Source organism: Protobothrops mucrosquamatus, unplaced genomic scaffold (assembly GCF_001527695.2).
Source record: "Protobothrops mucrosquamatus isolate PMUCROS unplaced genomic scaffold, P.Mucros_1.0 scaffold53, whole genome shotgun sequence".
NCBI lineage: Eukaryota > Metazoa > Chordata > Lepidosauria > Squamata > Viperidae > Protobothrops > Protobothrops mucrosquamatus.
The window spans coordinates 140,254-164,982 of NW_015386434.1; the positions used below are offsets into that span (position 1 = coordinate 140,254).

The following is a 24,729-nucleotide window of genomic DNA, read 5'->3' on the forward strand; positions in this document are numbered from 1 at the left end:
CAAAGATGCTTTTTCAAAAGGCAGCTGAACTGTTTTGGTGGGGGTTTTTTTGAGGAAGAAGAAGTTTCTCTTTTCCTCTCGGAAGCTTCTGAAGCTTCCATCCTTGGCTGGTTGGAGCTGTGGGTAAAACATTTGCGAAAAAGACATTTGCTGGCTTAGGGTTCCCCGGACCTTTCTGCTTGTCAAACCCCTTCATGAAGTTTCAGATTGTTCATCAATCCCCAAACATTTGTTATATGAAAATAATTTTCTTCTTCTTCTTCTTCTTCTTCTTCTTCTTCTTCTTCTTCTTCTTCTTCTTCTTCTTCTTCTTCTTCTTCTTCTTCTTCTTCTTCTTCTTCTTCTTCTTCTTCCTTCTTCTTCTTCTTCTTCTTCTTCTTCTTCTCCTTCTTCTTCTTCTTCTTCTTCTTCTTCTTCTTCTCCTTCTCCTTCTCCTTCTCCTTCTCCTTCTCCTCCTTCTCCTTCTCCTTCTCCTTCTCCTTCTCCTCCTCCTCCTCCTCCTCCTCCTCTTGAAAAAGCACCTTTGAGTCAACTATGACCTGGATGACTGAGAATCTCCATAGACACTTAGGCAATGCCAGGCAAGTCACCAGGAGTCAACACTGACTCAAAGGCACACAGGGAAAAAAGACACTGTTAGGGAGACACCAACCTTGTTTGTGCCCATCCAGCCAACATGTCTGCTTTGAAATGGAAGGAGGAGGAGGAGGAGAAACGTCATCCCTCATGGATATGATTAATGCAGCATCAAAATTCCCAACTTCGGCCAGGTGCAAATAGCTAATTCCCTCAGCCCACGCATCAATTTTGAGTGTAATTCCTAAGATCAGCCTCTTTTTTCCTAACTTTAATGGGAACCAGCTGCCTCCCATTGTCGATATTTAATAACAAGGCTTCAGCAAAAGTCGGCGAGGGAGAGGGGGAGGGGGAGAAAGCAAGAGGGGAGGATGGATGGATGGATGGCTGAAAAAAAAAACACATGTCTTTGCAGTCCCCTCCTGGGAGAGGTTCCCAAAATTCTTGGGGCAGAATAACCTGCTGAAACATCTCGCTGGATTAAACAGGTCCCCTCTTGCACGCTTAAGAGTACAACCTGGCTTACCAGAGGCTGCAGATTTCAGCTGCAACAGTGCAGTGGTGATATGGACAATGTTTTCTTTCTTTAATATCTTGCATATGTCTCTCTTTTGTTATCTTTCGTTACCTTTTGTTACCTTTTTTTTCCTTTTATTTTCTTTCACCTTGACCCTTTACAACAGGGGTCCTCATCCTTGGCAACTTTAAGACTTGTGGACTTCAACTCGAAGTCCTGGAATTAAGGAGAAACTTCCTTACAGTGAGGATAATCGACCAGCGGAACAGCTTTGCCTTCAGAAATCGTGGGTAAATCCATCCCTGGAGATTTTTAAGAAGAGACTGGACAGTTACTTGTCTGAGATGGTATAGGTTCTCCTGCTTGAGCAGGGGCTGGACTAGAAGACCTCCGAGGTCCGTTCCAGTTCTATTCTATTCTATTCTATTCTATTCTATTCTACCTGTAGTTACTATTGAAGTAATAGTAGTAGTAGTAGTAGTAGTAGTAGTAGTAGTAGTAAAGTTGGAAGGGACCTTGAAGGTCATTTAGTCCAACCCCCTGCTCAGGCAGGAAACCCTATACCATTTTGGACAAATGGCCGTCCAGTCTCTTCTTAAAAACTTCCAGTGTTGGAGCATTCACCCCTTCTGGAGGCAGGTTGTTCCACTGGTTAATTGTTCTCACTGTCAGGAAGTTTCTCCTTAGTTCTAGGTTGCTTCTCTCCTTGGTTAGTTTCCACCCGTTGCTTCTTGTCCTGCCTTCAGGCGCTTTGGAAAATAGCTTGACTCCCTCTTCTTTGGGGCAGCCCCTGAGATACTGGAAGACTGCTATCCTGTCCCCCCTCATCCTTCTCTTCGTTAAACTAGACGTACCCAATTCCAGCAACCGTTCCTTATATGCTTTAGCCTCCAGTCCCCTGATCATCTTTGCTGCTCTTCTCTGTACTCTTTCTAATGACAATGTACTACTAATGAAGGATCTGCTGTTAATTTAGCTAGCTTGAATTCAAGATCCTAGCAACTTGGACAACTTTTTTGATATGCTTTCATCAAGAGGAATATTTATTAGATCTCTTTGTCGCTTTGGTCTTAACTGATTCTCGGAAGGCGCAGGCGAAGTGTTGACTCTGGGTGAAACTGTCCCCAAAGAAGCAGTGCCTGTGGTTGAAGCCAAGTGCCAGCGGTCTGTCAGTGCATTCCTCTTCTCATTATAAAAATCATCTTTTGCTTTTCATCATTGAAAGCAGATGCGGAGAGTAAATAAATAAAAACAAGCAGCCGTCGTCTCGCCTTCCGTACGAAAAAAGCCACTAGAAAAAGTGCTGGTCCGGTTTGTCTACTTTACATGCCAACTTCTGCTTAAAGCAGATCAGCCTGACGCACGATGCGCCTGTGACTGCTCTGGGCTTGAGGCTTTCCAGCTACTTGGAGAAGGATCAACTGGTTTTTTTGGGGGGGAGGGGAGGGGGCAGCGCTGCGCCAGAATTTGTCAACACCCAAAAGCTGGAATATCAGCAACAGACTTCCACAGCAAGCATTCTCCCTGATCACTTAGATCAGGGGTAGGCAACCTTGGCTCTTTTAGGACTCGTGGACTTCAACTCCCAGAATTCCTGAGCCAGCCATGCTGAGGGGAAAGGGAGAGTTTCCAAGCTGAGCCATGCTGGCTCAGGAATTCTGGGAGCTGAAGTCCACGAGTCATAAAAGAGCCAAGGTTGCCTACCCCTGACTTAGATTGATAAAAAGCATCCACAAAAGAGACCTAAAACAAGATGGAGCGACGATATCGGCAATCAGCAAAAATAAACTCAAGGTAGAAAATGCAGAAGGTGCCTTCATCCTGCAAGGGAATAGACAATGGCTAAGATAATAATAATAATAATAATAATAATAATAATAATAATAATAATAATAATAATAATAATAATAATAATAATAATAATAATAATAATAATAATAGTGGTGGTGGTGGTGGTGGTGGTGGTGGTGGTGGTGGTGGTGGTGGTGGTGGTGGTGATGATGATGATGATGATGATTGCCCTCAATCTTTCCCAGCATCAGGCTCTTCTCCAGAGTCCTTCCTTCTCATTAGGTGGCCAAAGTACTTGAGTTTCAACTTCAGGATCTGGCCTTCTAAAGAGCAATCAGGGTTGATCTCCTCTAGGACTGACCGGTTTGATCGCCTTGCAGTCCAGGGGACGACAGAGAATGAGGTGGCTGGATGGAGTCACTGAAGCAGGAGGCCTGAGCTTAAATGGACTCCAGAAGATGGTAGAGGACAGGAAGGCCTGGAGGAACGTTGTCCATGGGGTCGCGATGGGTCGGACACAACTTCGCAGCTAACAACAACAAACTTCAGCCAGCAGATACATAGAGCCTTAGTCTGGAGACAGAGGAGATCACACATTTGAGGAAGTCTCATTTAATGAGCTTGGTGGATCAACGGTGAAAGTCACTTTCCCAAGTAAGGAAGGAAGGATTAGTTGTGCAGTTGATCCTCTTGAATTTCTCTCCTCTGACAAGATATGTGAACACTGTGTTCCTGAAAAACTGAAGAATGGTAAACATAGGCTTGGTGGCAGGATTATTTTGAAAGTAGACAGACACTCTGTGTTTAGCCTTTGGCACAACTAGTCTTTTTGGCTACCAGCCATGTTGAAAAGGGTGTTTTCTTTGAGCTGGCAGCCCTGTCAACACAAGCGATTCCAGGCTGACTCTTTATCCATGCAAAAGCAAATGGCAGCATTCCTGGGGTCTCTCGGGGTCTCCCCGATTAGAAACCAGAAGGCTGTGTTGTTTTCTCTTCTCTGGCCAGTCCAGTTATGGACCAGGAAGAAAGTTATGGGTTGGCAATGCATAGAAAGGGGATAAGTGAATGTTAATCAAAGAGCATCATTTCTATTATTTCAAATATAGCATGTCCTCGACGTACAATCACAACTAGGACCGGAATTTCCATTGTTAAGCCAGGCGGTTGCTAAGTCAGTCACATCTGATTTTACAACTTTTTTTTGCCAGGTTTGTTAAGTGAAACATTTCACAGACTATCTGTACTGGATTCCTCTCTACTCTCATGAGAATGGGGGTCTATCTCCAATCCAGAAGGGATAAACTGAGTTCAGAAGCTATACCAATTTCATCCAAATTAGTTCTGAAGTTTGATAGGATAGGATAGGATAGGATAGGATAGGATAGGATAGAAACTTCGTTGTCACTTTAAATGTACACTAATCAGCATACCTTAAACTAAAATTTCATTACATTCAGCTCTCAGAAAAAAATACCATTATGCATATACCCCCCCACTCACACATATATGACAGAGAAACATCACAGTCTAGCTCGAATGTATTCATATGCATGATGAAAAAAAAAAGAATCCTGCAAATTTACAAGATGGATGGCATAGGGAACAAGGCTGTTACAGAATCTATAAATACTTCAAAACCTCCTCCCAGAGGGGAGCAACAGAAACAGACTGTGAAGTGGGTGTGTGGGGTCTCTAACAATGCTTCGAGCTCTAAGCACATAGCACTCATAAGCAGTATCCTGAATAAGGGGAAGTGAGATTCCTATAATCTTCTTAGCTGTCCTCACCACTCTCTGTATAGATAGACCTTCTATCTGAGGCTCTGCTAAACAGTGATGCAGTTTATTAAAACGCTCTCAATCGTGCCTCTGTAAAAAGTGGTCAGGACAAAAGGAGAAAGATGTGCTCTCATTCATCACACTACATCATTCCATTGTTACATAAAGATAGACACATGCTGACTATTTTTAAAAAAATTATCCTGAAGGTTCGATCCATCGAGAAGATTTAAACAAGCAAGTCTTTGTATATCTTGATGGATCAGGAGCCCTTCTCTCCCTTTGCTGGCTGAATCTTCAATTAAAAGGCTTTTTCCAGCCCGAGGATGGAGGAAAACTATTGCTGGTTATATCCAACCCTAGAGCCATTAAAAAAAATAATAATGCTGTCCTAATTATCTCTCCATAGTGTGGAATAATTAAGGAGAAGGGTAGCAGATGTGGAACAGCCATAAAACTCCCTTGTGTCAAGCCAACTTCATCATGGCCACAGCTTTTTAGAGAAGAAGACAGGAAAATGAATTGGTTTGTCTCATCAGCCGAGAGCACTGAACAGGGATGCAGGTTGCTTGCCGTGAAAGGTGCAGATAATGAGGAAAAAGAAATAGAAATAAGACCTTTTAATAGGAAAAAACAGATAAACAGCTTTAGTTCTCAATAGACGGGCATCTTGTAGAAATACTACTAAGGGGAACAATAGCTATTAGATACTAGAGACATTCCTCCAAAGCTTATTTTCTAAGTAGGGTTCTTAATGGTAGCTACAGTTTTAATCTTATCGGTCCTCTGGCTGATAAGACGACTATTAAGATAAATTTATATAACAAAATGCAAAGTTGCTCTTTATGGACTCAATCCAACTGACCTAATATTATTTACTTTTAACGAGCCATTGCTTCGATTACAATAAAATACTAGCATTTTTTTTCCTTTCCCTTATTTTTTTAGTATTCTGGAAAGGAAAACTGATTAGTGTCCTTGGGTTTCCTTGGATCAGATTTTTTAAGCACCGTATCTTTTCAGCTCCCTAATGTGTATTTTTTTTTTTTTTAATCTCTAGAGTATATGAAGTTTTTCATTTTGGTATGTTGATAGACACCTCTTTTTGTCATCTTCCTCGCTTTCTGTCTCACTTGATATATAAATTCAGAGAGAGAGAGGGAGAGAGAGAGAAAGAGAGAATGCTCTGGAATAAATAATATTATTTCCAATAATATCTCGAGATGGGAGAAGATGGCAAGTAAGAATTGATGGGCAGCAGGGAGAAAGTGGAGTTGCTTAATTCATTCTTTGCATCTGTCTTCACACCAACGGAAAAATCGCAAACAAAGCAGTACTGTAAAAGACGGATGAGGAATACAAGTCAAAGTAGGCAAGAAAATGGTAAGACAACATCTGTCTCCCCCCCCACCAGATGAGTTCAGATCACCAGGATCAGATGGATTACATCCAGTGGTGGGATTCAAATAGGTTCTCTGTCTGGATGCCACTTCCAGAAGTCCACTCTGGGCCTGGGGAACAAAAAATTAGCTACCGGTTCTGCCGAAGTGGTGCGAACTGGCTGAATCCCACCACTGATTACATCCCAGTGTTCTGAAGGAGCTGGCAGATGAGATCTTGGAAAAATTGAACCATATCTTTCAAAGATCCTGGTGTCCTGGGAAATTACCAGAATACTGGAAAAGAGCTGATGTGATTCCCATCTTCAAAGAAGAGGGGGAAAAAATGGATTCCGTCTCTGTTATTCTGATGTTCTGAAGATCCCATTTGAGAAAATAAAAATAAAGTAATGGAAAGTCAATATTTTCTTTGGAAATATGCCCATCTGACCAGAGGAGAAAAAACTGCAAAGAAACACAAATCTTTTGTGTGTTTTTTCTGAGCTATATAACATCTTGGGGAAACTACAAAAACGATTGGGAAAAATTCCTCCTTTTCTTGACCAGCCACAAAAAACATGGCGTTCATTTCTGAATAAGAAAGTGTCTTGTGATAACCCTATTGTGACTGATTGATTTTGTGCCATCAAGTCAGGGTTGACTCTTAGTGACAACATAAATAGATTTTATCCAGGAAGATCTGTCCTCAGCCTGGTTCTTTTTTTTTTTCCCCAATGGGCGAAAAAAAAAGTTTCTTATCACTGTTTTGTTGATGGTCATCCTCTCCTTCTCTTTCTTTCCAGCTTTCCCATATTATGGACTTTTCAAAAGAGCTGAGCTGATCATTGCTCTCCAGCTTGGTCCTTGGGTCTTCCAACCATCACTGCTGTAATTCAGTCCATCCAGCATGGTATGGTCTTTCTCTCTTTCCTTCTGCATTTCCCAGCACTATAGACTGCTCCAGAGAGTGAGGTCTGAAATAATGTGCTTAAAGTAAGATAATTTGTGCCCAGTCATTTGTGCCATGAGTGAGATGTCTGGGATTTGTCCAAGTACATGTTATCGTAGCATCCTCACATTTATTTATTTACGTAGATTAAAAAACACCCAAGTTCCAAACAACTCTGGATGCTTTACATAACAAAGAGATGTAAGTCCAAAAAATAAACCATAGGAAACCATTACCAAATCTTTCAGAGGCTCAACACCATCCTAGCCCAATAGGAGAGGGGGGGGAGAGGGGGAAGGATAGGAGGAAGAGGAGGAGGAAAGGGGGAGGAGGAGGGGAGGAGGAAGGGGGAGGGGAGAAGGGAGGAGGAGAAGGAAGAGGAAGACGAGGAGGAGGAAGAGGAGGAAGAGGAGGAGGGAAAGGGGAGGAGGAGGGAAAGGGGAGGGAAGGGGAAGGGGAGCAGAAGGGAGGAGGAGAGGGGGAGGAGAAGGAAGAGGGAGACGGGAAGAGGAAGAGGGATAGGAGGAAGAGGAGGAGGAGNAAGAGGGGGAGGGGAGGAGGAAGAGGAAGAGGGAAAGGGGAGGAAGGAGGAGGGGAGGAATGGGAAAGGGAGCAGAAGGGAGGAGAGGGGGAGGAGGGATAGAAGGAAGAGGAGGGAAAGGGGAGGAGGAGGGGAGGAAGAGGGAGACGGGGAGGAGAAAGAGGAGGAGGGAAAGGGGAGGGGGAGGGGAGGAAGGGGAAAGGGAGCAGAAGGGAGGAGGAGGAGGAGAAGGAAGAGGGAGACGGGAAGAGGAAGAGGAGAACTTTTCTAATTACTTTTATTCCCACTACAGAAAAAAGCCCACCCATCTCTTCAGCCTTCTTTTCCCAGCAAGCTAAAATGGCAGAAATTGAAAATCTGGCACCCCCCCTCCCCACGGCCGTGTCTGCTGTCTGATCTAAAGGTGTGACAAATTAGCATGGCTTTCCCGCAAGGACCCCATCAGACAAGTCTGAGCCGAGCCATTTTCCTGCAGCCGAGCTGAAGAAATTCTTCGCAACTGGCAGGTCAGGAAGGCCACGGGGGGGGGGGGGGGAGGGAGAGGGCCCCAAAGCGGCTGTTGGCAAAAACCAACGGTTGACTGGATGGCTTGGAAATATTCTCAGGCAAGACCGTCACCCTCCAATCGCGGAGAAAGCTTCCCGAAGAGAATTTGATTCAAGAACTGACTTGCAAGTTGCCGAGAGTTTTCTTGGGGCCTTCAGAAGTCAGAGATCCGGGGGCACATTCAGCCTAAACAAGGAAGGAAGCATTCAGAGGCTTTAAAATAAATGTCCTTTAAAATAAAGCTTTTGAAATACTCTGTCCTGCAGATAACGCACTCGCTGAACTCAAGCAACTTTTAAAATGTAACATCGTTCGATTGATGTGGCCAGTAGACGACTCAAGCTAGCTCACAACGTTAAACTAAGCAGATACGTACGTACAGACACAAAAATAAAAGGAAAAATAAAACACAGATCATCCCTAGACTTCCAAGAAAGTGTAACCAGGACACGGCTATGATCGGTTTAGGACCTTTTTTTGATTTTCTGAGCCAAAAGCAAATAAACTCAATGTTGGGAGATGATTAAAAAAAGAGAGAGAGAGAAAACGGTTTCAATTTCTTGCCTCTAGGTCTGCAAACCGTGTTCTTTTTTTCTTTCTTTTTTCTAGCTGTCTCATTTTGCCATTCATGGTGCACCTGTTCAAATCGGATTCAGAAAATGAAATCAGTGGGGGGGGAAAACACTGCCTGTGGGCTTTTCTTTAAGTTTTGTTTTGTTTTTTTCCAGAAGGAGCTTTGAAGGAAAAGCAAAACAAGAGAGACGTGCTTATCTGCAAACTCTCTCTGGGTTTTTTTTTCCCCCCCTTCCAGAGGATGTTATAAATGGGCTTCACCAAACAAACCAACAAAAGTGCATATAGTCAAGGCCATGGCTTTCCCAGTTGCAATGTATGGCTGTGAAAGTTGGACCATAAGAAAGGCTGAGCGCCAAAGAATGGAGGCCTTTGAACTCTGGTGCTGGAGAAGACTCCTGCGAGTCCCCTGGACTGCAAGGCGATCCAACCGGTCAGTCCTGGAGGAGATCAACCCTGACTGCTCTTGAGAAGGCCAGATCCTGAAGTTGAAACTCAAGTATTTTGACCACCTAATGAGAAGGAAGGACTCACTGGAGAAGAGCCTGATGCTGGGAAAGATTGTTCTTTTTACTATGGCTGGTCCTATCATCAGCCAGATGTTTAGGCTGGATTTGGCATTTTTTTTTATTCACCTATCAAGTCCTTCCCAAAGACTTGGGATAGGCAGATGTTGTTTGATTATGTTGAAGATATCATCGCAAGATGTAAGCTGTTCCAATTAAATTTGCCTTTTTCAATTGACTGGTGGCGATTTTGTCAGTGCAGATGGCATTCAAATGATTCTCCAGATGTTTTGAAATCTTATTATATCCTACGTTTTCTTTTAAGGAGCTCAAACGGGCATACACACCCTCTCTCATTTTATTCTCCCAATAATTGTCCTGTGAGGTAGGTTTTGCTGGGAGACAAGGACCCTTATTTATTTTTTACAGATTTCAGAAGTACAGTATTGCAGCCTCAATATGGAAAAAAGAGCAATAGAATAGAAGGTATACAAAATATTGTCACCTTCTGGTAGAATGAGGTGTCTCAATGAGTTAAACAGGGGAATATAATGAAATCTGAAAGGAATATTACTCTAGGTGGCCCAATGAAGCATGATAGTCCCATTATGGAAAATAAGTAAATAAATTGGACAGTCATTTGACTGGGGTGGTATACGGTCCCCTGCCTTGAGTAAGGGGCTGACTAGAAGACCTCCAAGGTCCCTTCCAGCTCTATGATTCTATATTCTATGCAGAATATGCTGCAATGTGTTTAGGCCATACCATAGAACATACCCCCACCTGCATCTAAGTTGGGTATGCATAGAGAAAATAGAACAATGCATTTTACACATAGCTTTCTGTTTCAATCTCTTGGATGTCTTGAAAGGTCAGTTCTTATAGATTTTGTAAAAGAAAAAAAAAACACGAGTCTTTTTCTTTTCCTGGGGCATGGTGTGGATTTTCCAGAATATCTTGATCAAAGAATCAGAAAATCATTTCCAGTCTGTACAAATACTGTAGACACGTTTTCTTTCTGCTCACATCATTTTGCATTGTACATTTTTATTCAAAATCAGTCCAGTCTGAGTACTTGCTAAGAGAATAAAAATTCCTATTTAATTGGGCATAATGGTTAACAGATGTAATTAGGGTCATATATATAGGCAGGTGCAAAGATCAAGATTTTTTTTCCCCAAACAAACTAGTCCCAAATGGTAATTGACACAAGAACAATCCATGGACTTCCCCATTTCTCACCTCATACAAATAAAAAGCAAACACTATGGAAGAGAGTCATGAAAATATATAGCAGCCTTTAATACTGTTAATATTTAAAGCAGCAGTAATTCAGACAGTCATATTCCTTTATGTGCAATTGTTCTTTGAAATTAACTGGCTTGGCACTCCTATGCTTTAAAGCACTGGTCCGCACAAACAAGCAAAGCTCCATCTGTGGGATGCAGGCAGCACACAAAACCATGCCCCCTTCGGTCCGTGGAAAAACCTCTCTCCATGGAACCAATCCCTGGTGCCCAAAAGGTTGGGGACCTCTGCGTTAAAGTGAGCACCAAATTGTTGTTGTTGTTAGTTGCAAAGTCGTGTCCGACTCATCGCGACCCCATGGACAACGTTCTTCCAGGCCTTCCTGTCCTCTACCATCTTCTGGAGTCCATTTAAGCTCACGCCTGCTGCTTCAGTGACTCCATCCGGCCACCTCCTTCTCTGTCGTCCCCTTCTTCTCTTGCCCTCGATCTTTCCCAGCATCAGACCCTTCTCCAGTGAGTCCTTCCTTCTCATTAGGTGGCCAAAGTATTTGAGTTTCAACTTCAGGATCTGGCCTTCTAAAGGGCAGTCAGGGTTGATCTCCTCCAGGCCTTCCTGTCCTCTACCATCTTCTGGAGTCCATTTAAGCTCACGCCTCCTGCTTCAGGGACTCCATCCAGCCACCTCATTCTCTGTCGTCCCCTTCTTCTATTGCCTTTGATCTTTCCCAGCATTAGGCTCTTCTCCAGTGAGTCCTTCCTTCTCATTAGGTGGCCAAAGTACTTGAGTTTCAACTTCAGGATCTGGCCTTCTAAAGAGCAGTCAGGGTTGATCTCCTCTAGGACTGACCGGTTGGATCGCCTTGCAGTCCAGGGGACTCGCAGGAGTCTTCTCCAGCACCATAGTTCAAAGGCCTCCATTCTTTGGCGCTCAGCCTTTCTTATGGTCCAACTTTCACAGCCGTACATTGCAACTGGGAAAACCATGGCCTTGACTATACGCACTTTTGTTGGCAGGGTGGTGTCTCTGCTTTTGAGTATGCTGTCTAGATTTGCCATAGCTTTCCTCCCCAGGAGCAAGCGTCTTTTAATTTCTTGGCTGCAGTCCCATCTGCGGTGATCTTGGAGCCCAGGAAGATAAAATCTGTCACTAACTCCATTTCTTCCCCATCTATTTGCCAGGAATTGAGAGGGCCGGATGCCATGATCTTGATTTTCTTAATGTTGAGTTTCAAGCCAACTTGTGCACTCTCCTTCTTCACCCGCATCAAGAGGCTCTTTAGTTCCTCTTCACTTTCTGCCATTAGAGCACCAAATACTGAATACCATTAAATATACAAGCGCGCCATCTTCTGGCTATTGTCAACTATTGCTCAAAGTACTGATATTGTTGTGCAGGCAGTCCTCAACTTACAAGCGCAACTGAGCCCAAAATTTCTGTTGCTAAGCGAGACAATTGTCAAGCGGGCCTTGCCCCATTTTACGACCTTTCCTGCCAGTCGTTAAGTGAACGACTGCAGTAGTTCAGTTAGCAACGCGGTCATTAAGCGAATCCGGCTTCCCCATTGACTTTGCTTGTCAGAAGGTTGCAAAAGGGGATCATGTGACCCCACGATGCTGCAAACTGTCGAAAATATGAGTCAGTTGCCAAGCATCTGAATTTTGATCAGGTGATCACGGCTGCAACGGTCATTAAGTGTGAACAGCGGTCGTCACTTTTTTCAGTGCAGTGCACATGTAACTTTGAACGGTCGCTAAATGAGCAGATATTTGCCACTATTGCAAAACCAAACAAACTGTTGTAAATCGAGGACTACCTAGTACCACATTAAGAGGAAGCACCGGTGGTCCTTGATTAACAGCCATTTTGTTCAGTGCCTCTTTTTATTTTCTTTATCAATCTACCGGCAACAGGGAAAAAAGGAAGGAAAAGCGTTTTTTTTTCCTCCCTCTTCAACAACGCGAACCGGATTTAAACAAACCCAGCACAGAACAAAAACTGAATACAAAAACAAATACAAATACAGAGATTCTGTATTCCGAGACGATGCATACTTTGCAGCCAGTTAAGCTACAGTAACCTGCCCAGTGCCGGCATAATTTCCTTTGAGCATCCAGAATTTCCCATTTTCCGGTTTGCTTGTTTTTTTTTCCCCTGAATTTGGGATTAAGAACTCAGCCAAGAGAAAAAGAATAAAAAAAAGGGGGGGGGAAAGCACCTGGAGCCCATCTGGAACTTCTAGTGACTTCACCCAGGCCTTTTTTCTTGGTGATTGTATTGTTTTCTTGGAAGGAGATGATCCCCCAGCTAACAATCCCGCTGAGATCCCCTCGTGGTCTCCCATCCAGGCCGCCCTCCCTCCCTCCCCGAGAACAAACCAGCGCGCTGTTGGCTGCCGAAAGCGAAAGTCTCGCGAGACGAGACTCCGCGCGCTTCCTGCGGCCCAACCCGCGTCTTCCAAAACGTCACTTCCGCCTAAACCGGAAGTTGACGCTCAGGTGGTTACTATGTGGGGGGGGTTGTTTTCTTTGGGCGATCCGGGCTTTTCGCGCAGAGGGAGGGGATTCCTCCTCCTCCTCCTCCTCCGGCCGGGAACCGCCGGTGAGCGCGCCGGCCCCGAGGCGGCTTCTCCCTCGGGGGAGCGGCTGCCCTTCTTCGGTCTCTTCCCTCCAGCGGTGGGCCCGGTGGTCGTGCAAACTGGGCTGGAGGGGGGGCGATGAGCAGCTTCCTGGCTGCCCCCCCTCCTCAGGAGGGGGATAACGGGGTGGGGGGAGCCCCCCCCGATGTATTGGGGGCCGTGACGCCCCCGTGGCCATCGGCAGCCGTTGTTGGAGCGCCTAAGCCAGGGGGCAGCCGGGCGGACTTCAACTCCCAGAATGCCCCAGGCAGCATAGGGAATGGGTGGACTTGACTAGATGGCTAGGGAATTCTGGGAGTTGAAGTCCACAAGTCATCAAAGGGCCACGTTTGAAGCCCCCTGGCTTAAGCCCTTGTCTCTCCATTCTGAGCCAGGGGGCAGCCGGGCGGACTTCAACTCCCAGAATGCCCCAGGCAGTATAGGGAATGGGTGGACTTGACTAGATGGCTGGGGAATTCTGGGAGTTGATGTCCGCCCGGCTGCCCCCTGGGCTCAGAATGGAGGGACGCTGACCTCAGTCAAGCTGAGTCCCCTTTAAAGGAAAGAACAAATCGAGGGGCTTTTGCAGCCTTGATGCGGGAGGCTTAGCTGAGGGTGGTGGCTGCTGATCCTGGGATCGGGCTATGCCAAACTGAGCTTTTCTTCTTGCCCTCCTAGGTGGAGCGAGCAGGATGGTGGCAGGGGCACAACGTCCTGTAGTGCAGCAAAATGTCAGGGTTATCATTTACACCAGGGGTCTCCAGCCCTTGGCACCTTTAAGACTTGTGGACCGGAGGAATTCTGGGTATTGAAGTCCACAAGTCTTAAAGTTGCCACGATTGAAGACCCCTGATTTACACGCTCTCAGTTGTAAAGTACAGGGTAAAGCATGTTGCAGCGAGGCATAGTCTAACATAATGGATGGGCTCAGTCACTGGTTTGGGGCAAAGGTGGGTGGGCAACTGGTGGATGTCCTAAAGACAGAATTCTTTTTTTGGGGGGTGGGGGATGAGTGCTGCTAAACAGCTGGTGTTACATCATGCAAGCTTGGGGGAGTGGGCTTTGGGGGAGGTATTTTTGTTTTTTAAACTGATCAGCCTATTTGGGGCTCGCGCAACTATTCTCATTTTGAATTCTGCTTTTGGTTTTTAATAGTCTTAGAATGGAAAGGAAAGCTGTCAACATAATCTGGTCTGGAAGTTGTGTCTTTTTTTTATAGCTGAAAGTAAACACTCTACCATGAATGAAGGGATTACAGGGTCATAAAAAGGGAGTTTAAAGTGGCTTGATGAACAGTTGCTGCTTGTAGGTCCTACTGGTTATGGGTATGCCTGTATCCCTGGCCAGTTGTGAGATGCTAGGAGAGAGCAGCATTCGAAGGATCACCGTTCCCTATCACTGGTTTAAATAATTGCTGTTGGTGCGACTTAGATTCATCTCATTTTTGCTTTAAATAAAATAAGCATTTCCATTGTTTTGGGATGTCTGTCCAACTTATTTGTACAGGGGAGAGCTAAGTACATCTCTGCTTATTTGTATGTCATAATAAAGCAGATTTTCAAACAGCCTTCATGTCTTTAAAACCTCTCACTAAGATGTGGGCATTATTTTCATACACATAGCAGTTATGCTAATGCTGGATGGTAAAGTATAAGTTAAAGACATCTAATTTGACAAAATATTTTCCTGCTTTTTTGTTTTGCATAGATTTTAGTACAGCATTAGTATCTGTCAAGTCAGTTGCCCTGAATGTTGCTGCTATGTTGGTTTTTCTGTCTAAAACTTTGCTGTACTCTTGGTTTACTAAGCACTTTGGTTGTCTGTTTTCTAATGTTAAGAGGATGCTGTGTTTGGGGGTTTTTTGGGGGGGTCAAAGTTGATGCTTCTGAAAAAATGCTTTTGGAAATTAAGGGAATTGTTGATAATCTTTTTTCTTCTGTTTTTCTTTCAGAAATGATCATTTTTTTGCCATGAATAGAGATCTAATCAGGTGGCTGAGCCAATATTTGCCATGGCATCCGAACTCTGTAAAACGATATCAGAAGCAAAGCTAGAAAGGCACAAGAATTTATTCTTGAACTATCGAAATCTTCATCATTTTCCTTTAGAATTGCTGAAGGATGAAGGTCTGCAGTACTTGGAGAGATTATATATGAAAAGAAATTCCTTAACTACCTTGGTATGTCGTTTCACTGTTTAATCGGCAAAAGATTTTTTTATTGTGTTGAATAGAATGTGTGTTTTGGAGTATTTGGAGTATCGGTTATTCCTTAGGTTGGGCAAAAAAGGGTCTATGCTAGCCTTTTTCAGGTAGGCCAAGTCAGGAAACAAATACTGTAAGGCATGATGTCTAACCTTTAGGCACTGCTATGAAGAAGTTATGCTTCCAGCATCCAGATGGATGACATTATTTATTTAATCAAAGGAACTCAGAATATCCCAACACACCGCAACCAGCTTCATCCTGGTTCTAGCTTGAAAGGAGATAGGCAGTTTTCAACAAAAGACTTTTGAGGATGGCATTCTAATTTGAGAATAAACAAAAAGAGAGAAATTTTAGCCTTTTTTTAACAGTGGCTATACTGCCTACCTTATCAAATCAGTGAAAACCTGGTCGTTCATTACAGTTCAGTTAGAAACTGCTGCGCAGCTTCAGCGTGTTGAGCATTAATTCTCCAGTAGGTGGAAACCCAAACTCAAAGTTCCTGGATTTCTTGAACTGGAAAAAAAGGCTGAGGCTATGAACGGTTCTGCATATGTGCTTAGCTGAAAGAGACGATTCTAAGGGGGTTGCTTGCATTACAAATTGAAATAATTTGCAAGTAATATCCTGTCCTTCCAAGTTATTTAACCATATGTAGTTGCTGGCTATGGTTTTTTTTTTTTTTAACTTTGCACAGTTACATAGAACTAGACTGCACACTTTTTATATTTTATAAGCTTCTTTCAGCGACTCATTTTTAGAGAGCTGATGTTGAATTTATAAAGATGAAACTATAATTTTGTCCATTTGTGTTTTTTAGCCAGAAAATCTTGCCCAGAAACTTCCAAATCTTGTTGAACTGTAAGTATATTATTTTTCTTGTTGATAGTGAATATGCTGAGGTTTATAAAAGTGGCTTGACTTATATGAAAATACTTTAAGTGGATATAAACAGTATATTATGAGCTCTTTTTTCCTGGTCAGATTCCTTAGACCTGATCTAATTTTGTTCTTATACTACCATCCCCAGGATATAGGGTAATACTTGTGAAAAAGAGCTGGGAAAGATCATCACACTCAGTTCTTGCTGAGTGGCTACATTTTATCAACAGCAGCTTGATTATTTACTCAGGAAACTTGTGAATACAGTAGTGGCCAAAATTGTGGAAACCTTTTGGGAAAAGTGTACATTTGAGGTTTGATGGCTAATAACGCCACTTTTTGTTTTGGAGTAGTACCATAAAATTATATATCAATGGAAAGATAATTTAATCAAGACTGTAATGCCACAAAGTTTGTTCAATTATCTGTACTGTATTCTATGAAACGTTATAGCCAAATAACCAGAAAAAGGAAGCACAACTTGCTTAGGTTGATATCAGGTAGCTTTCCTTCATCCGATTGTAGCCAATGAGCGTGAGTGTTTAGAGAGCCAGTCAGGTGTCATCTTGTTTTGGCAATGAGCCAATCAGATCACAGTAGGATCCAGTGATTGATGTCCTGTATTGAAGCCGAGAGGAGGACATTTGTCAGTGTGTTATGTGATGGCTATCAAGTTGGTTGGGGTTTTTTGTGTTCTTTCATTTAGTGAGCTGGTAAAACGTAATAAAATTAAAGTAATGGTGCAAAGAGTTGACTGGTCGCCCAGAAAGCGATGTAAAATAGTATTATTAAGTGAACAAGGCTACAGTGACAAAGAAATTAGAAGAAGAATGGGTGGAAACTTAACCAAAGGTGGCATTTCTACTCTACACTTTCCCCAAAAGGTTTCCACAATTTTTGGCCACTACTGTATACTGTCTAACAATAATACAGTTTGTAACAATCTAATTCTTACCTGCTGTAAGGATTTAGAGTGGCATTTTACTTGATAATAGAGTGTACCTCTTAGAACATAGTATTCTAATACCTTTAATAACTATCCCATCATTAGTATCTTTGCTCAAGAATGTGAGATGGTATGCTTTGGTCAGGAAAACAAGAACCTTGTATCTTGTATGGAGCAATATAATTCCATTTTTGTATCTAACAGTTAATATATTTCATCAGCAACCCTATAGACATATTGTGGGGAAGAGAAAACCCTCATTAGCAATAGTGCCAAAAATTTCTGGAGAACTTAGCTCCTTCAGTTGTTCAGATAAGAATGCTTCATGTTCCAAACATTTTGAAAGGGTTTGCAGTGTTCCCACAACCCCTGGAATAATATTCAGCTACAGTGTCATGGCAACAGTTCCTGCAAGCATTAGTTGCTTAAAATAATTACAGAAGCACATCTGTAACCAGGTCATATTTTATAGCCTCTCTACGGTCAAAGGATGTGGACTAAATTATTTTTGTATATTATATAGGGACACTGTGATTCTATGCAGGCTGATCCCATATATCTAAGAAATGTGGTCTAAGCCTCCACTTAAATCACCATCATCATCATCATCATAGCCCATGGCAAGCTGTCCTTTATTTATAATTTGAGTGTCAGCAGTGCACTTATTAATTTTTGAAGGTCATTGCAGTCTGCAGCTTCTTTAAGAAATAATCTTGCCTCATCTTATCTAGTGGGAATTCTCTTTTAATGAACTTAAAGTACAGCTTTCACCAGAGTTGCATGTTTTTGGCACCATGCAGTTTCAAACATAATCTGATTAAGCCACAAGAATCTTCTTTAATATTTGAAAGAGGTTATTTCTAGAAGCTCGGGAAAAATCAGCAAGCTTGTTGAGCTACATACTAAGGTTTTCTTGGCTAAATTGTATTGCGCTCTATAATCCTTTTTTGTTTTAAACTGTCTAATTTACTCTGTTGTTTGAAGGTTGGGATTTCAATCTGGATATATTTTAATCTTGTTAATGGTTATCAGGTTGCAAAACGTAAGTTGAGGTGCAGTGGAGCCAAACTTGCGGAAGCTGCTAATAAGATAATTTTTTTTCCCTTGCTGTGACTCTTGTGTTATGATGGACTCAAAAAGATTTCAACCTGCCACTTCAATTTTCTTTAGGAGATTTGATGAGAAATTGTTTCCCAGTTATATTTTAACTAAGCCTTAAAAAGGCTGGCCCTCGAACCCTCTCAACACGGCAACGCTAATACAGCTGTCCGTATTTGAGTGACAGTTCTTCCTACTTTTTTTCATGCTGCATAACAATCTTGTCAACTTTGCATGCATGATTAATAGATGATCTCAACCTCAAACAATGCAGCCATAATGGTGCTTGGGTATCTTCATTACTCTGGGCACTGAAATGGATGCCATAAGAAAAGCCTCGAATTAGTAGAGTCCTATTAAAATTGTCTATGTCGGATGGGTCCGTAAACAATTCTAACTAATACTGTGTGAAAGAAGACTGCTCCTTGGTCATAAATACAGGTCAGGACCCAAAGAACCTCACAAATAGTTCCAGGCACAGAGATAACTTTATGCTAATGGAGAAAAAAAAGGTATTTTTTAAAAAAACAAAAAAAAACAAAAAACAGATTGCGTGATGGAATGGAACACACCCCAGCCTTTGTACTTAAAGTAGTTCTTAGTCTTAAAGTGCTGGGGCTTGTCAGTAAATAAAGTACATTATTTTTTTTTTTAAATAAGTAAATTATTTTTTTTTTTAACAGCATCAGTTTCTCAACTGTTGTTGAATTAAAATTGCCACTTGGAATTTTTTTAATGTTGCTGTCGAAACTGTGTGAAGATTGAAGTAAACATAGAAAATTAGAAGAATTTCAACCAAAAAAAAAATTGTTTCTGATTTCCTGCGGGGTGTGTGTGTGTTAATGATACTTTTAAAATATACACAACAGTAATAATACTTTCTCCATGATTGCTGAAAGAGAATTCCAGTTCTTTCCTGTGTAGGAACTGCTCTAACGTAATTTCAACCTGTCTAATTCTGAATTAGCTCAGATAGGAAATCTGTTGACCTTGGCCTGGTTTCAGTCATAGAGTAAGCCGCACAATGTGTGTACTTAAGATTATCTCATTTTGACCGTGCAGTAGCTGCTTGACCTGACTGACTAATTGTAACCTACTTCCTTGATTGACAATGAGGGAATAAAAGAAACGAGTAGCGTGCATGTTTTCTGTTGTTGTACAATCTCATTGTAAAGGGGCGTTCGACCTGAATACATGGGTACATTCAAAACCATAAATCAAAACAAATAACATGCCTAGGAGAAATAGGTGAAACTGACTGATTTAATTTTAGGTCCAACACTTTCTCTTTTTTTCCTGTTTTGTGTCTGTCATCGAAACACATAGGAAATCACAATTGGTCGGTGTTGGGTTCAAAGCATCTGGCTGATATTTATTTTTCATCAGTGTTTGTTAGTTTATATCCCGTCTTTATTATTTTTACAAATAACTCAAGGCAGCTAACATGTGCTACACACTTTCCTCCTCCCATTTTCCCCACAACAACAAAAACAACAACACTGTGAGGTGAGTTGGGCTGAAAGAGAGTGACTAGCCCGAAGTCCCCCCACCAGTTTTTATGGCTTAAGGCAGGACTTGAACTCATGGTCTCCTTTTTTTATATATAGCCTGGTGCCTTAACCATGAGACCAAACTTTAACAACATAATGCCAACTTAGTCAATATTTTATCAACTGGGCTTGCTCACAGTCATTCATAATTCGTCACTTCCTGGTTAGATTACTGCAATGAGCTCTATGTGGAGTTGCTCTTGAAGACAGTTTGGAAGCTGCAACTGTTCCAGAATCTAGCAAGGCTCGTAGTTCTGGGTGTCTCATAGTTCCCCCAAATAACACCACCGCTGTCCAATCTCTTCCTGAAATTCTCCATTGATGGAAGAGCACCCACAACTTCTGAAGGCAAGCTGTCCCACTGCTTAATTGTTCGCATTGCCAGGAAATTTCTCCTTCGTTCTAAGTTGGATCCCCCTGATAATCTTCCATCCGTTGCTTCTTGTCTTGCCCTCAGGTGCTTTGGAGAATAAGTCAACCCCTTCTTCTCTGTGACAACCTCTCAAATACTGGAAGGCTGCTATCATGTCACTCCTAGTCCTTCTCTTCAATAGGTTAGACTTACCTAGCTCCCGCAGTCATTCATCATATAGTTTATATACATAATCGTTCATTGGTCTGGCGCCTGGTGGGAAAGATCCTCTCTAGGTCAATTCAGCAAACTTCTCAAGATCCTTTCCCAGTGCCTGGAAACTGTTAGGGATGAGGGACAGCAGATTTCAGCTCAAACAGCCAAGATGGAGTCACAGGGCTTTAAGATCCCAGATTCTCTGAGGATTTTTGTTGTTGCGTGCCACCTAGGATCGTCCTATGAGAGATAGACAGCTATTTAAAATTTTAAAATAAATAAAAAAAACTGGCTTTATTTGCCCACTCCTGAAAATAACACTATATTCTGTTCTTTCCCCCAGATACCTGCATTCAAATAATATTATTATTGTTCCAGAAGGTGAGTGCCCTAATAATGTCTGGATTTTCAGCTATAGCTTTGCTCTATTGATTGTGCTTATAGTTAGAGTGCTGGGGAAGCCAAAATGCCATTTAAGTACTATTCAGCTTCAACTCAACGTATGATTTTTTAAACCTTATTCGTCATTTATAAAGCATTTCTTTTTCATTTATTCCACAGTCGTACGCCATGCAATTGCCTTTTGTAAATGTAAACCCTAGGAGATTAAACTCTTTTATTCACCATTTATGCCAGTAATATCAAGGAAACGTTTTGGCTGAGTTGCAGTAGTTTTGGTTTTTTGAACATGGCTACTACAGAGTTGTTCTTCTTTACTTCCTCTTTTGCTGCTTCGGGTGTCTAGGGATTCTACAGAGCGCAGGACCATTAATGCAAATAGATTAAGTAGTTGCAGAAAACTGCTGAGAATTATACCTGGAGAATTCGTACATTCCAGACATAAATTCAACCTCTTTGTACACTAATGAAAACCTAAATGACTACAGTTGATAATTTTTTTTAAAAAAAAATTATTTGTTTAATCAGTTTATATGCTCGCCCATCTCACAATTTAATTTTCTTTAAAACTATACAACCAATAGAAACCGTAACCAAAGACAAGCACAGACAACATTCCTATGACAGCGTTTCTCAGCCTTAGCAACATTAAGATGTGTGGTCTTCAACTCCCAGAATTCCCTAGCCAGCCATCCCACACATCTTAAAAGTTGCAAGGGAGAGAAATACTGGACTATGGCAACTGGGAATACCAGCAACCATCATGCCTGGGCTCACTTAACTTCCTAATGTCCAGTGATACGATATTCTAGAGCAGGGGTGTCAATCACACTAAAACTGCACCCACCCCATTGCCGGCAATGGGGAAAAAGTCACATTACGTCGCAACATGTCACGTGACGTCGCGAGTTTGACACCCGTGTTCTAGAGGGAACATAATTTTGTTCCCTCGACATTCTTTCCATATAACTGCTGAAATAGACTATTGCATGAAAGGCTGTGCAAAAAATAAACGTGTCAATCTGTACAGCCAGATGTCTTATCTTTTAGGAATAAGCTATTATTAACAAATGTCTCATTCTAAGTTAAATATATTGCCTTTTTTTTTTTTCTTAAAGCGATTGGTTCTTTGGTTAAACTGCAGTTTCTGGACTTGAGCGATAATGCTCTTGAAATTGTATGCCCAGAGATTGGGCGTTTGCGATCTCTACGCCATCTTCGATTAGCTAATAATCAGCTAAAATATTTGCCAGCAGGTAAGACACGCGAAGCCTTATGGCTCATATATACAATTTTACCTGTTATATAATATTTGAATTATGTCAAATAATATTAGTCAACCGTTCTTAATGTATTCCTTCCACTAATTGTGTTCATTATTGCTGGCTTAAAATTAAGTGCTTAGTTATTAAACTGCGTTAAGTTTGCTGAAGGCAGATTGCATATTAGAAGAATTACATGTACCTTGTTACCTTCTACCTCATTTCTCATGTATCAGATAATCAGATATATTGTGCCACGAATACTACATTTTAAGGTATTAATTTGGGATGGCATAATTTAATCACTACTCATTAATGTTCAGCTGGAATTAAAGAAGAGTATAATAAAGGCAGCACAGTCTAATCACAATTACTTGGAATCATTCTTAGGAGCATGCATGTTTTATCAGTTTATGTATAAGGTTGATCTACGATGTCAGTCTGGAAGATATTCAGATATTCATAATCTGCAGTACAATAATAACAGTGTAGTATGTTAATAGAGATACATCCTGTACCAAATGGATGAACCCATTTTGTAATATCAAGAAGTCAGAGAGACAGTAATGGAAAGGGAATATGTAGACGATGAAAATGCTGGTGGGGGTAAAATTGGGAACTTTCTCACATCAAGAGGATCTTAATCTACTTTTACGAAAATATTTGAATTCCGGAAAAATCGCATTGGTCGGTCGCATGCGCCCACACCCCTTGGGAAATGCTAATCGAGAGAAGCTGTAAAGTTTTTTAATCTCTTGCTGACGTGTAAAGCTATGTGCGCGTTTTCAATTTTCCTTTCAAGCATTAACTTTATCAATGGGCTGTTGGCTTTTATGGCTAGATTAGCTGTAAAATGTAATTTACCAGCAAGCATAATTGTTTACAAACTTAATTACTGTCGTGCTCAAACATAGCACGTTATTGCTTTGGATACTTTTTGATGCAGTGAATAAGGAACACGAGACAACAGCAGGGTTTGTCGGAAGTTTGGATAAAACATCGGGCGTTAACCAGACACAGATTTGAGAGGTGCTTTGCATAGACTCTGAAATCTGAATCAAGATAAGCCTGGACTGGAATAGCTTGTTGGAGGAGCTAGGTTCAGCCACAAAAAAGTGATGTACAGTAAAACAATAAAAAGTTATTAACATATGAAAGCAAATATGAATGTTTACAAATTTGAATTGCAGTAGTTAAGAGAGGACAGTGGACGTTAACAACAATGGAGCCACCTCAGCCTTCAACCCATCCATACCAGGACATAAGGCTCCAGTCCAGAAGTCAAGTACCTTCTCTGGTCCAATCTGATGGTGGTGATGTCCATTGGGTATCATCGACCCACTGCTGATATCACAGCTAAACTTCTTGATAACCCACAAACCTTCATGCAGGTATTCAACAGCATGAGGGAGACCTTATAGCAGAAATAATGCTACATAACAGATAATATTTTCTTCCTTCCTTCCTCACCATTGTTGGTGGGAAAACAATTTTGCCTTTCGGCTCCATTTCACCCTACGGTAAATGATGTAGGATACAAGCAAACCTAACATTTATTTATTTTTCTTAATACAGTGGGGTTTGACAGTTCCTGGCAATACGTTTAAGAGTTAGCAGACTGGACTTGCAAAAATGTAGCATACATTAAATCTTAACAGTATAAAACACCACCCATAGGAAGCCACTTAGAGTTAGAGGGGCAGCAAATAAATTTAATAATAATAAATAAATGATGGCATTGTCTGGCTTGCAAACCTACCCTAATTTCCCAGTTAGTTAAATGGATTGGTTCTTGTGAATTACGACCAGTTGTATTAAGGATCTGGATGACTGAAGATGGTGATGATTCTTTTAAAATGAGGTTAGACTAGTAAAAAACTGTTTAGAATAGCAGTGTAAATCACCAGTAGTACCTGTTAATAATAATAATAATAATAATATACGCTATGACAACTTAATTACCAGAACCGCAAAGACGTTGTCATGTTTTGTTATCGTAATCCCTTCTTCCTGATTAATCATAATTTCCTAAGGCAATAGCGAAAGTTAGTATTTATAACAAAAGGAACGTTCACTTTGAAGCATGTTATACATAAGCTCCAATGCTAATCCCTGGTAACTTTTTTCTTTGATCTCAACCCTGGGAAAGCCTATTTTGTTATTAAACATGTTGGCTCCCGGTGATCCTGTAACCTCATTCAATAAAAGGCATTCTGAGACAAATGATGGAAGTATCTTAAAAGCAGAATGAAAACATTTGGCCTTTTTTTATTGCTGGAAGCTTCCTAAGAAGGTGCACCACATTTTTTTTTTTTACTTGTTATTTTTCATCTGTCTAACCCTCTTAAGGTCTAACTTCAGTGTTCTAGCCACAAGACAGATTATTCCATGTTTCTCCTGCTCAGGGCAGCTACAGATATCATTTCCCCAAATCTCACATCTTCCAGAACAGGAGTTCTCATAAACTATTTGACCCAATGATCCCCTGTAGTCTCAAATAACGTCATTAGTTACACAAACACACACACAATTATCCTGGGGGTAATTGCACCTACTTTAAAAACCACTGCTCAAAAAGTACTAGATCAGCGGTTCTCAACTTGTGGGTCGCGACCCCATTTGGGGTCGCACGACCATTTCACAGGGGTCGCCAAACAACGCCGTCCGCCATTTTTTTTTACCCTTTTCCTTAGCTGTGCTACTCCCTCTGCTTGGCGGCAGCCTGCATGCAAGAACTTTACCAAACATGCCCTGCAGGAGGCGTGTGAAGAGCGCAGGCGCAGAGCAAGGCCCCACCCTC

At 41.7% G+C, this 24,729-nt stretch overlaps 1 protein-coding gene across 1 annotated transcript in view; it reads left to right on the top strand.

The window, feature by feature from the left end:
- The first annotated feature begins 15,001 nt into the window (after window positions 1-15,001).
- LRRC28 (leucine rich repeat containing 28) overlaps window positions 15,002-24,729 on the top strand; it is a 29,714-nt gene continuing 19,986 nt past the window's right edge. Inside the window, exons 1-4 of the mRNA XM_015811840.2 lie at window positions 15,002-15,200; window positions 16,045-16,085; window positions 20,612-20,649; window positions 21,786-21,923. Of these exons, the coding sequence (XP_015667326.1) occupies window positions 15,033-15,200; window positions 16,045-16,085; window positions 20,612-20,649; window positions 21,786-21,923 (385 nt within the window). The 5' untranslated portion in view covers window positions 15,002-15,032. The remainder of the gene's footprint in view (window positions 15,201-16,044; window positions 16,086-20,611; window positions 20,650-21,785; window positions 21,924-24,729) is intronic.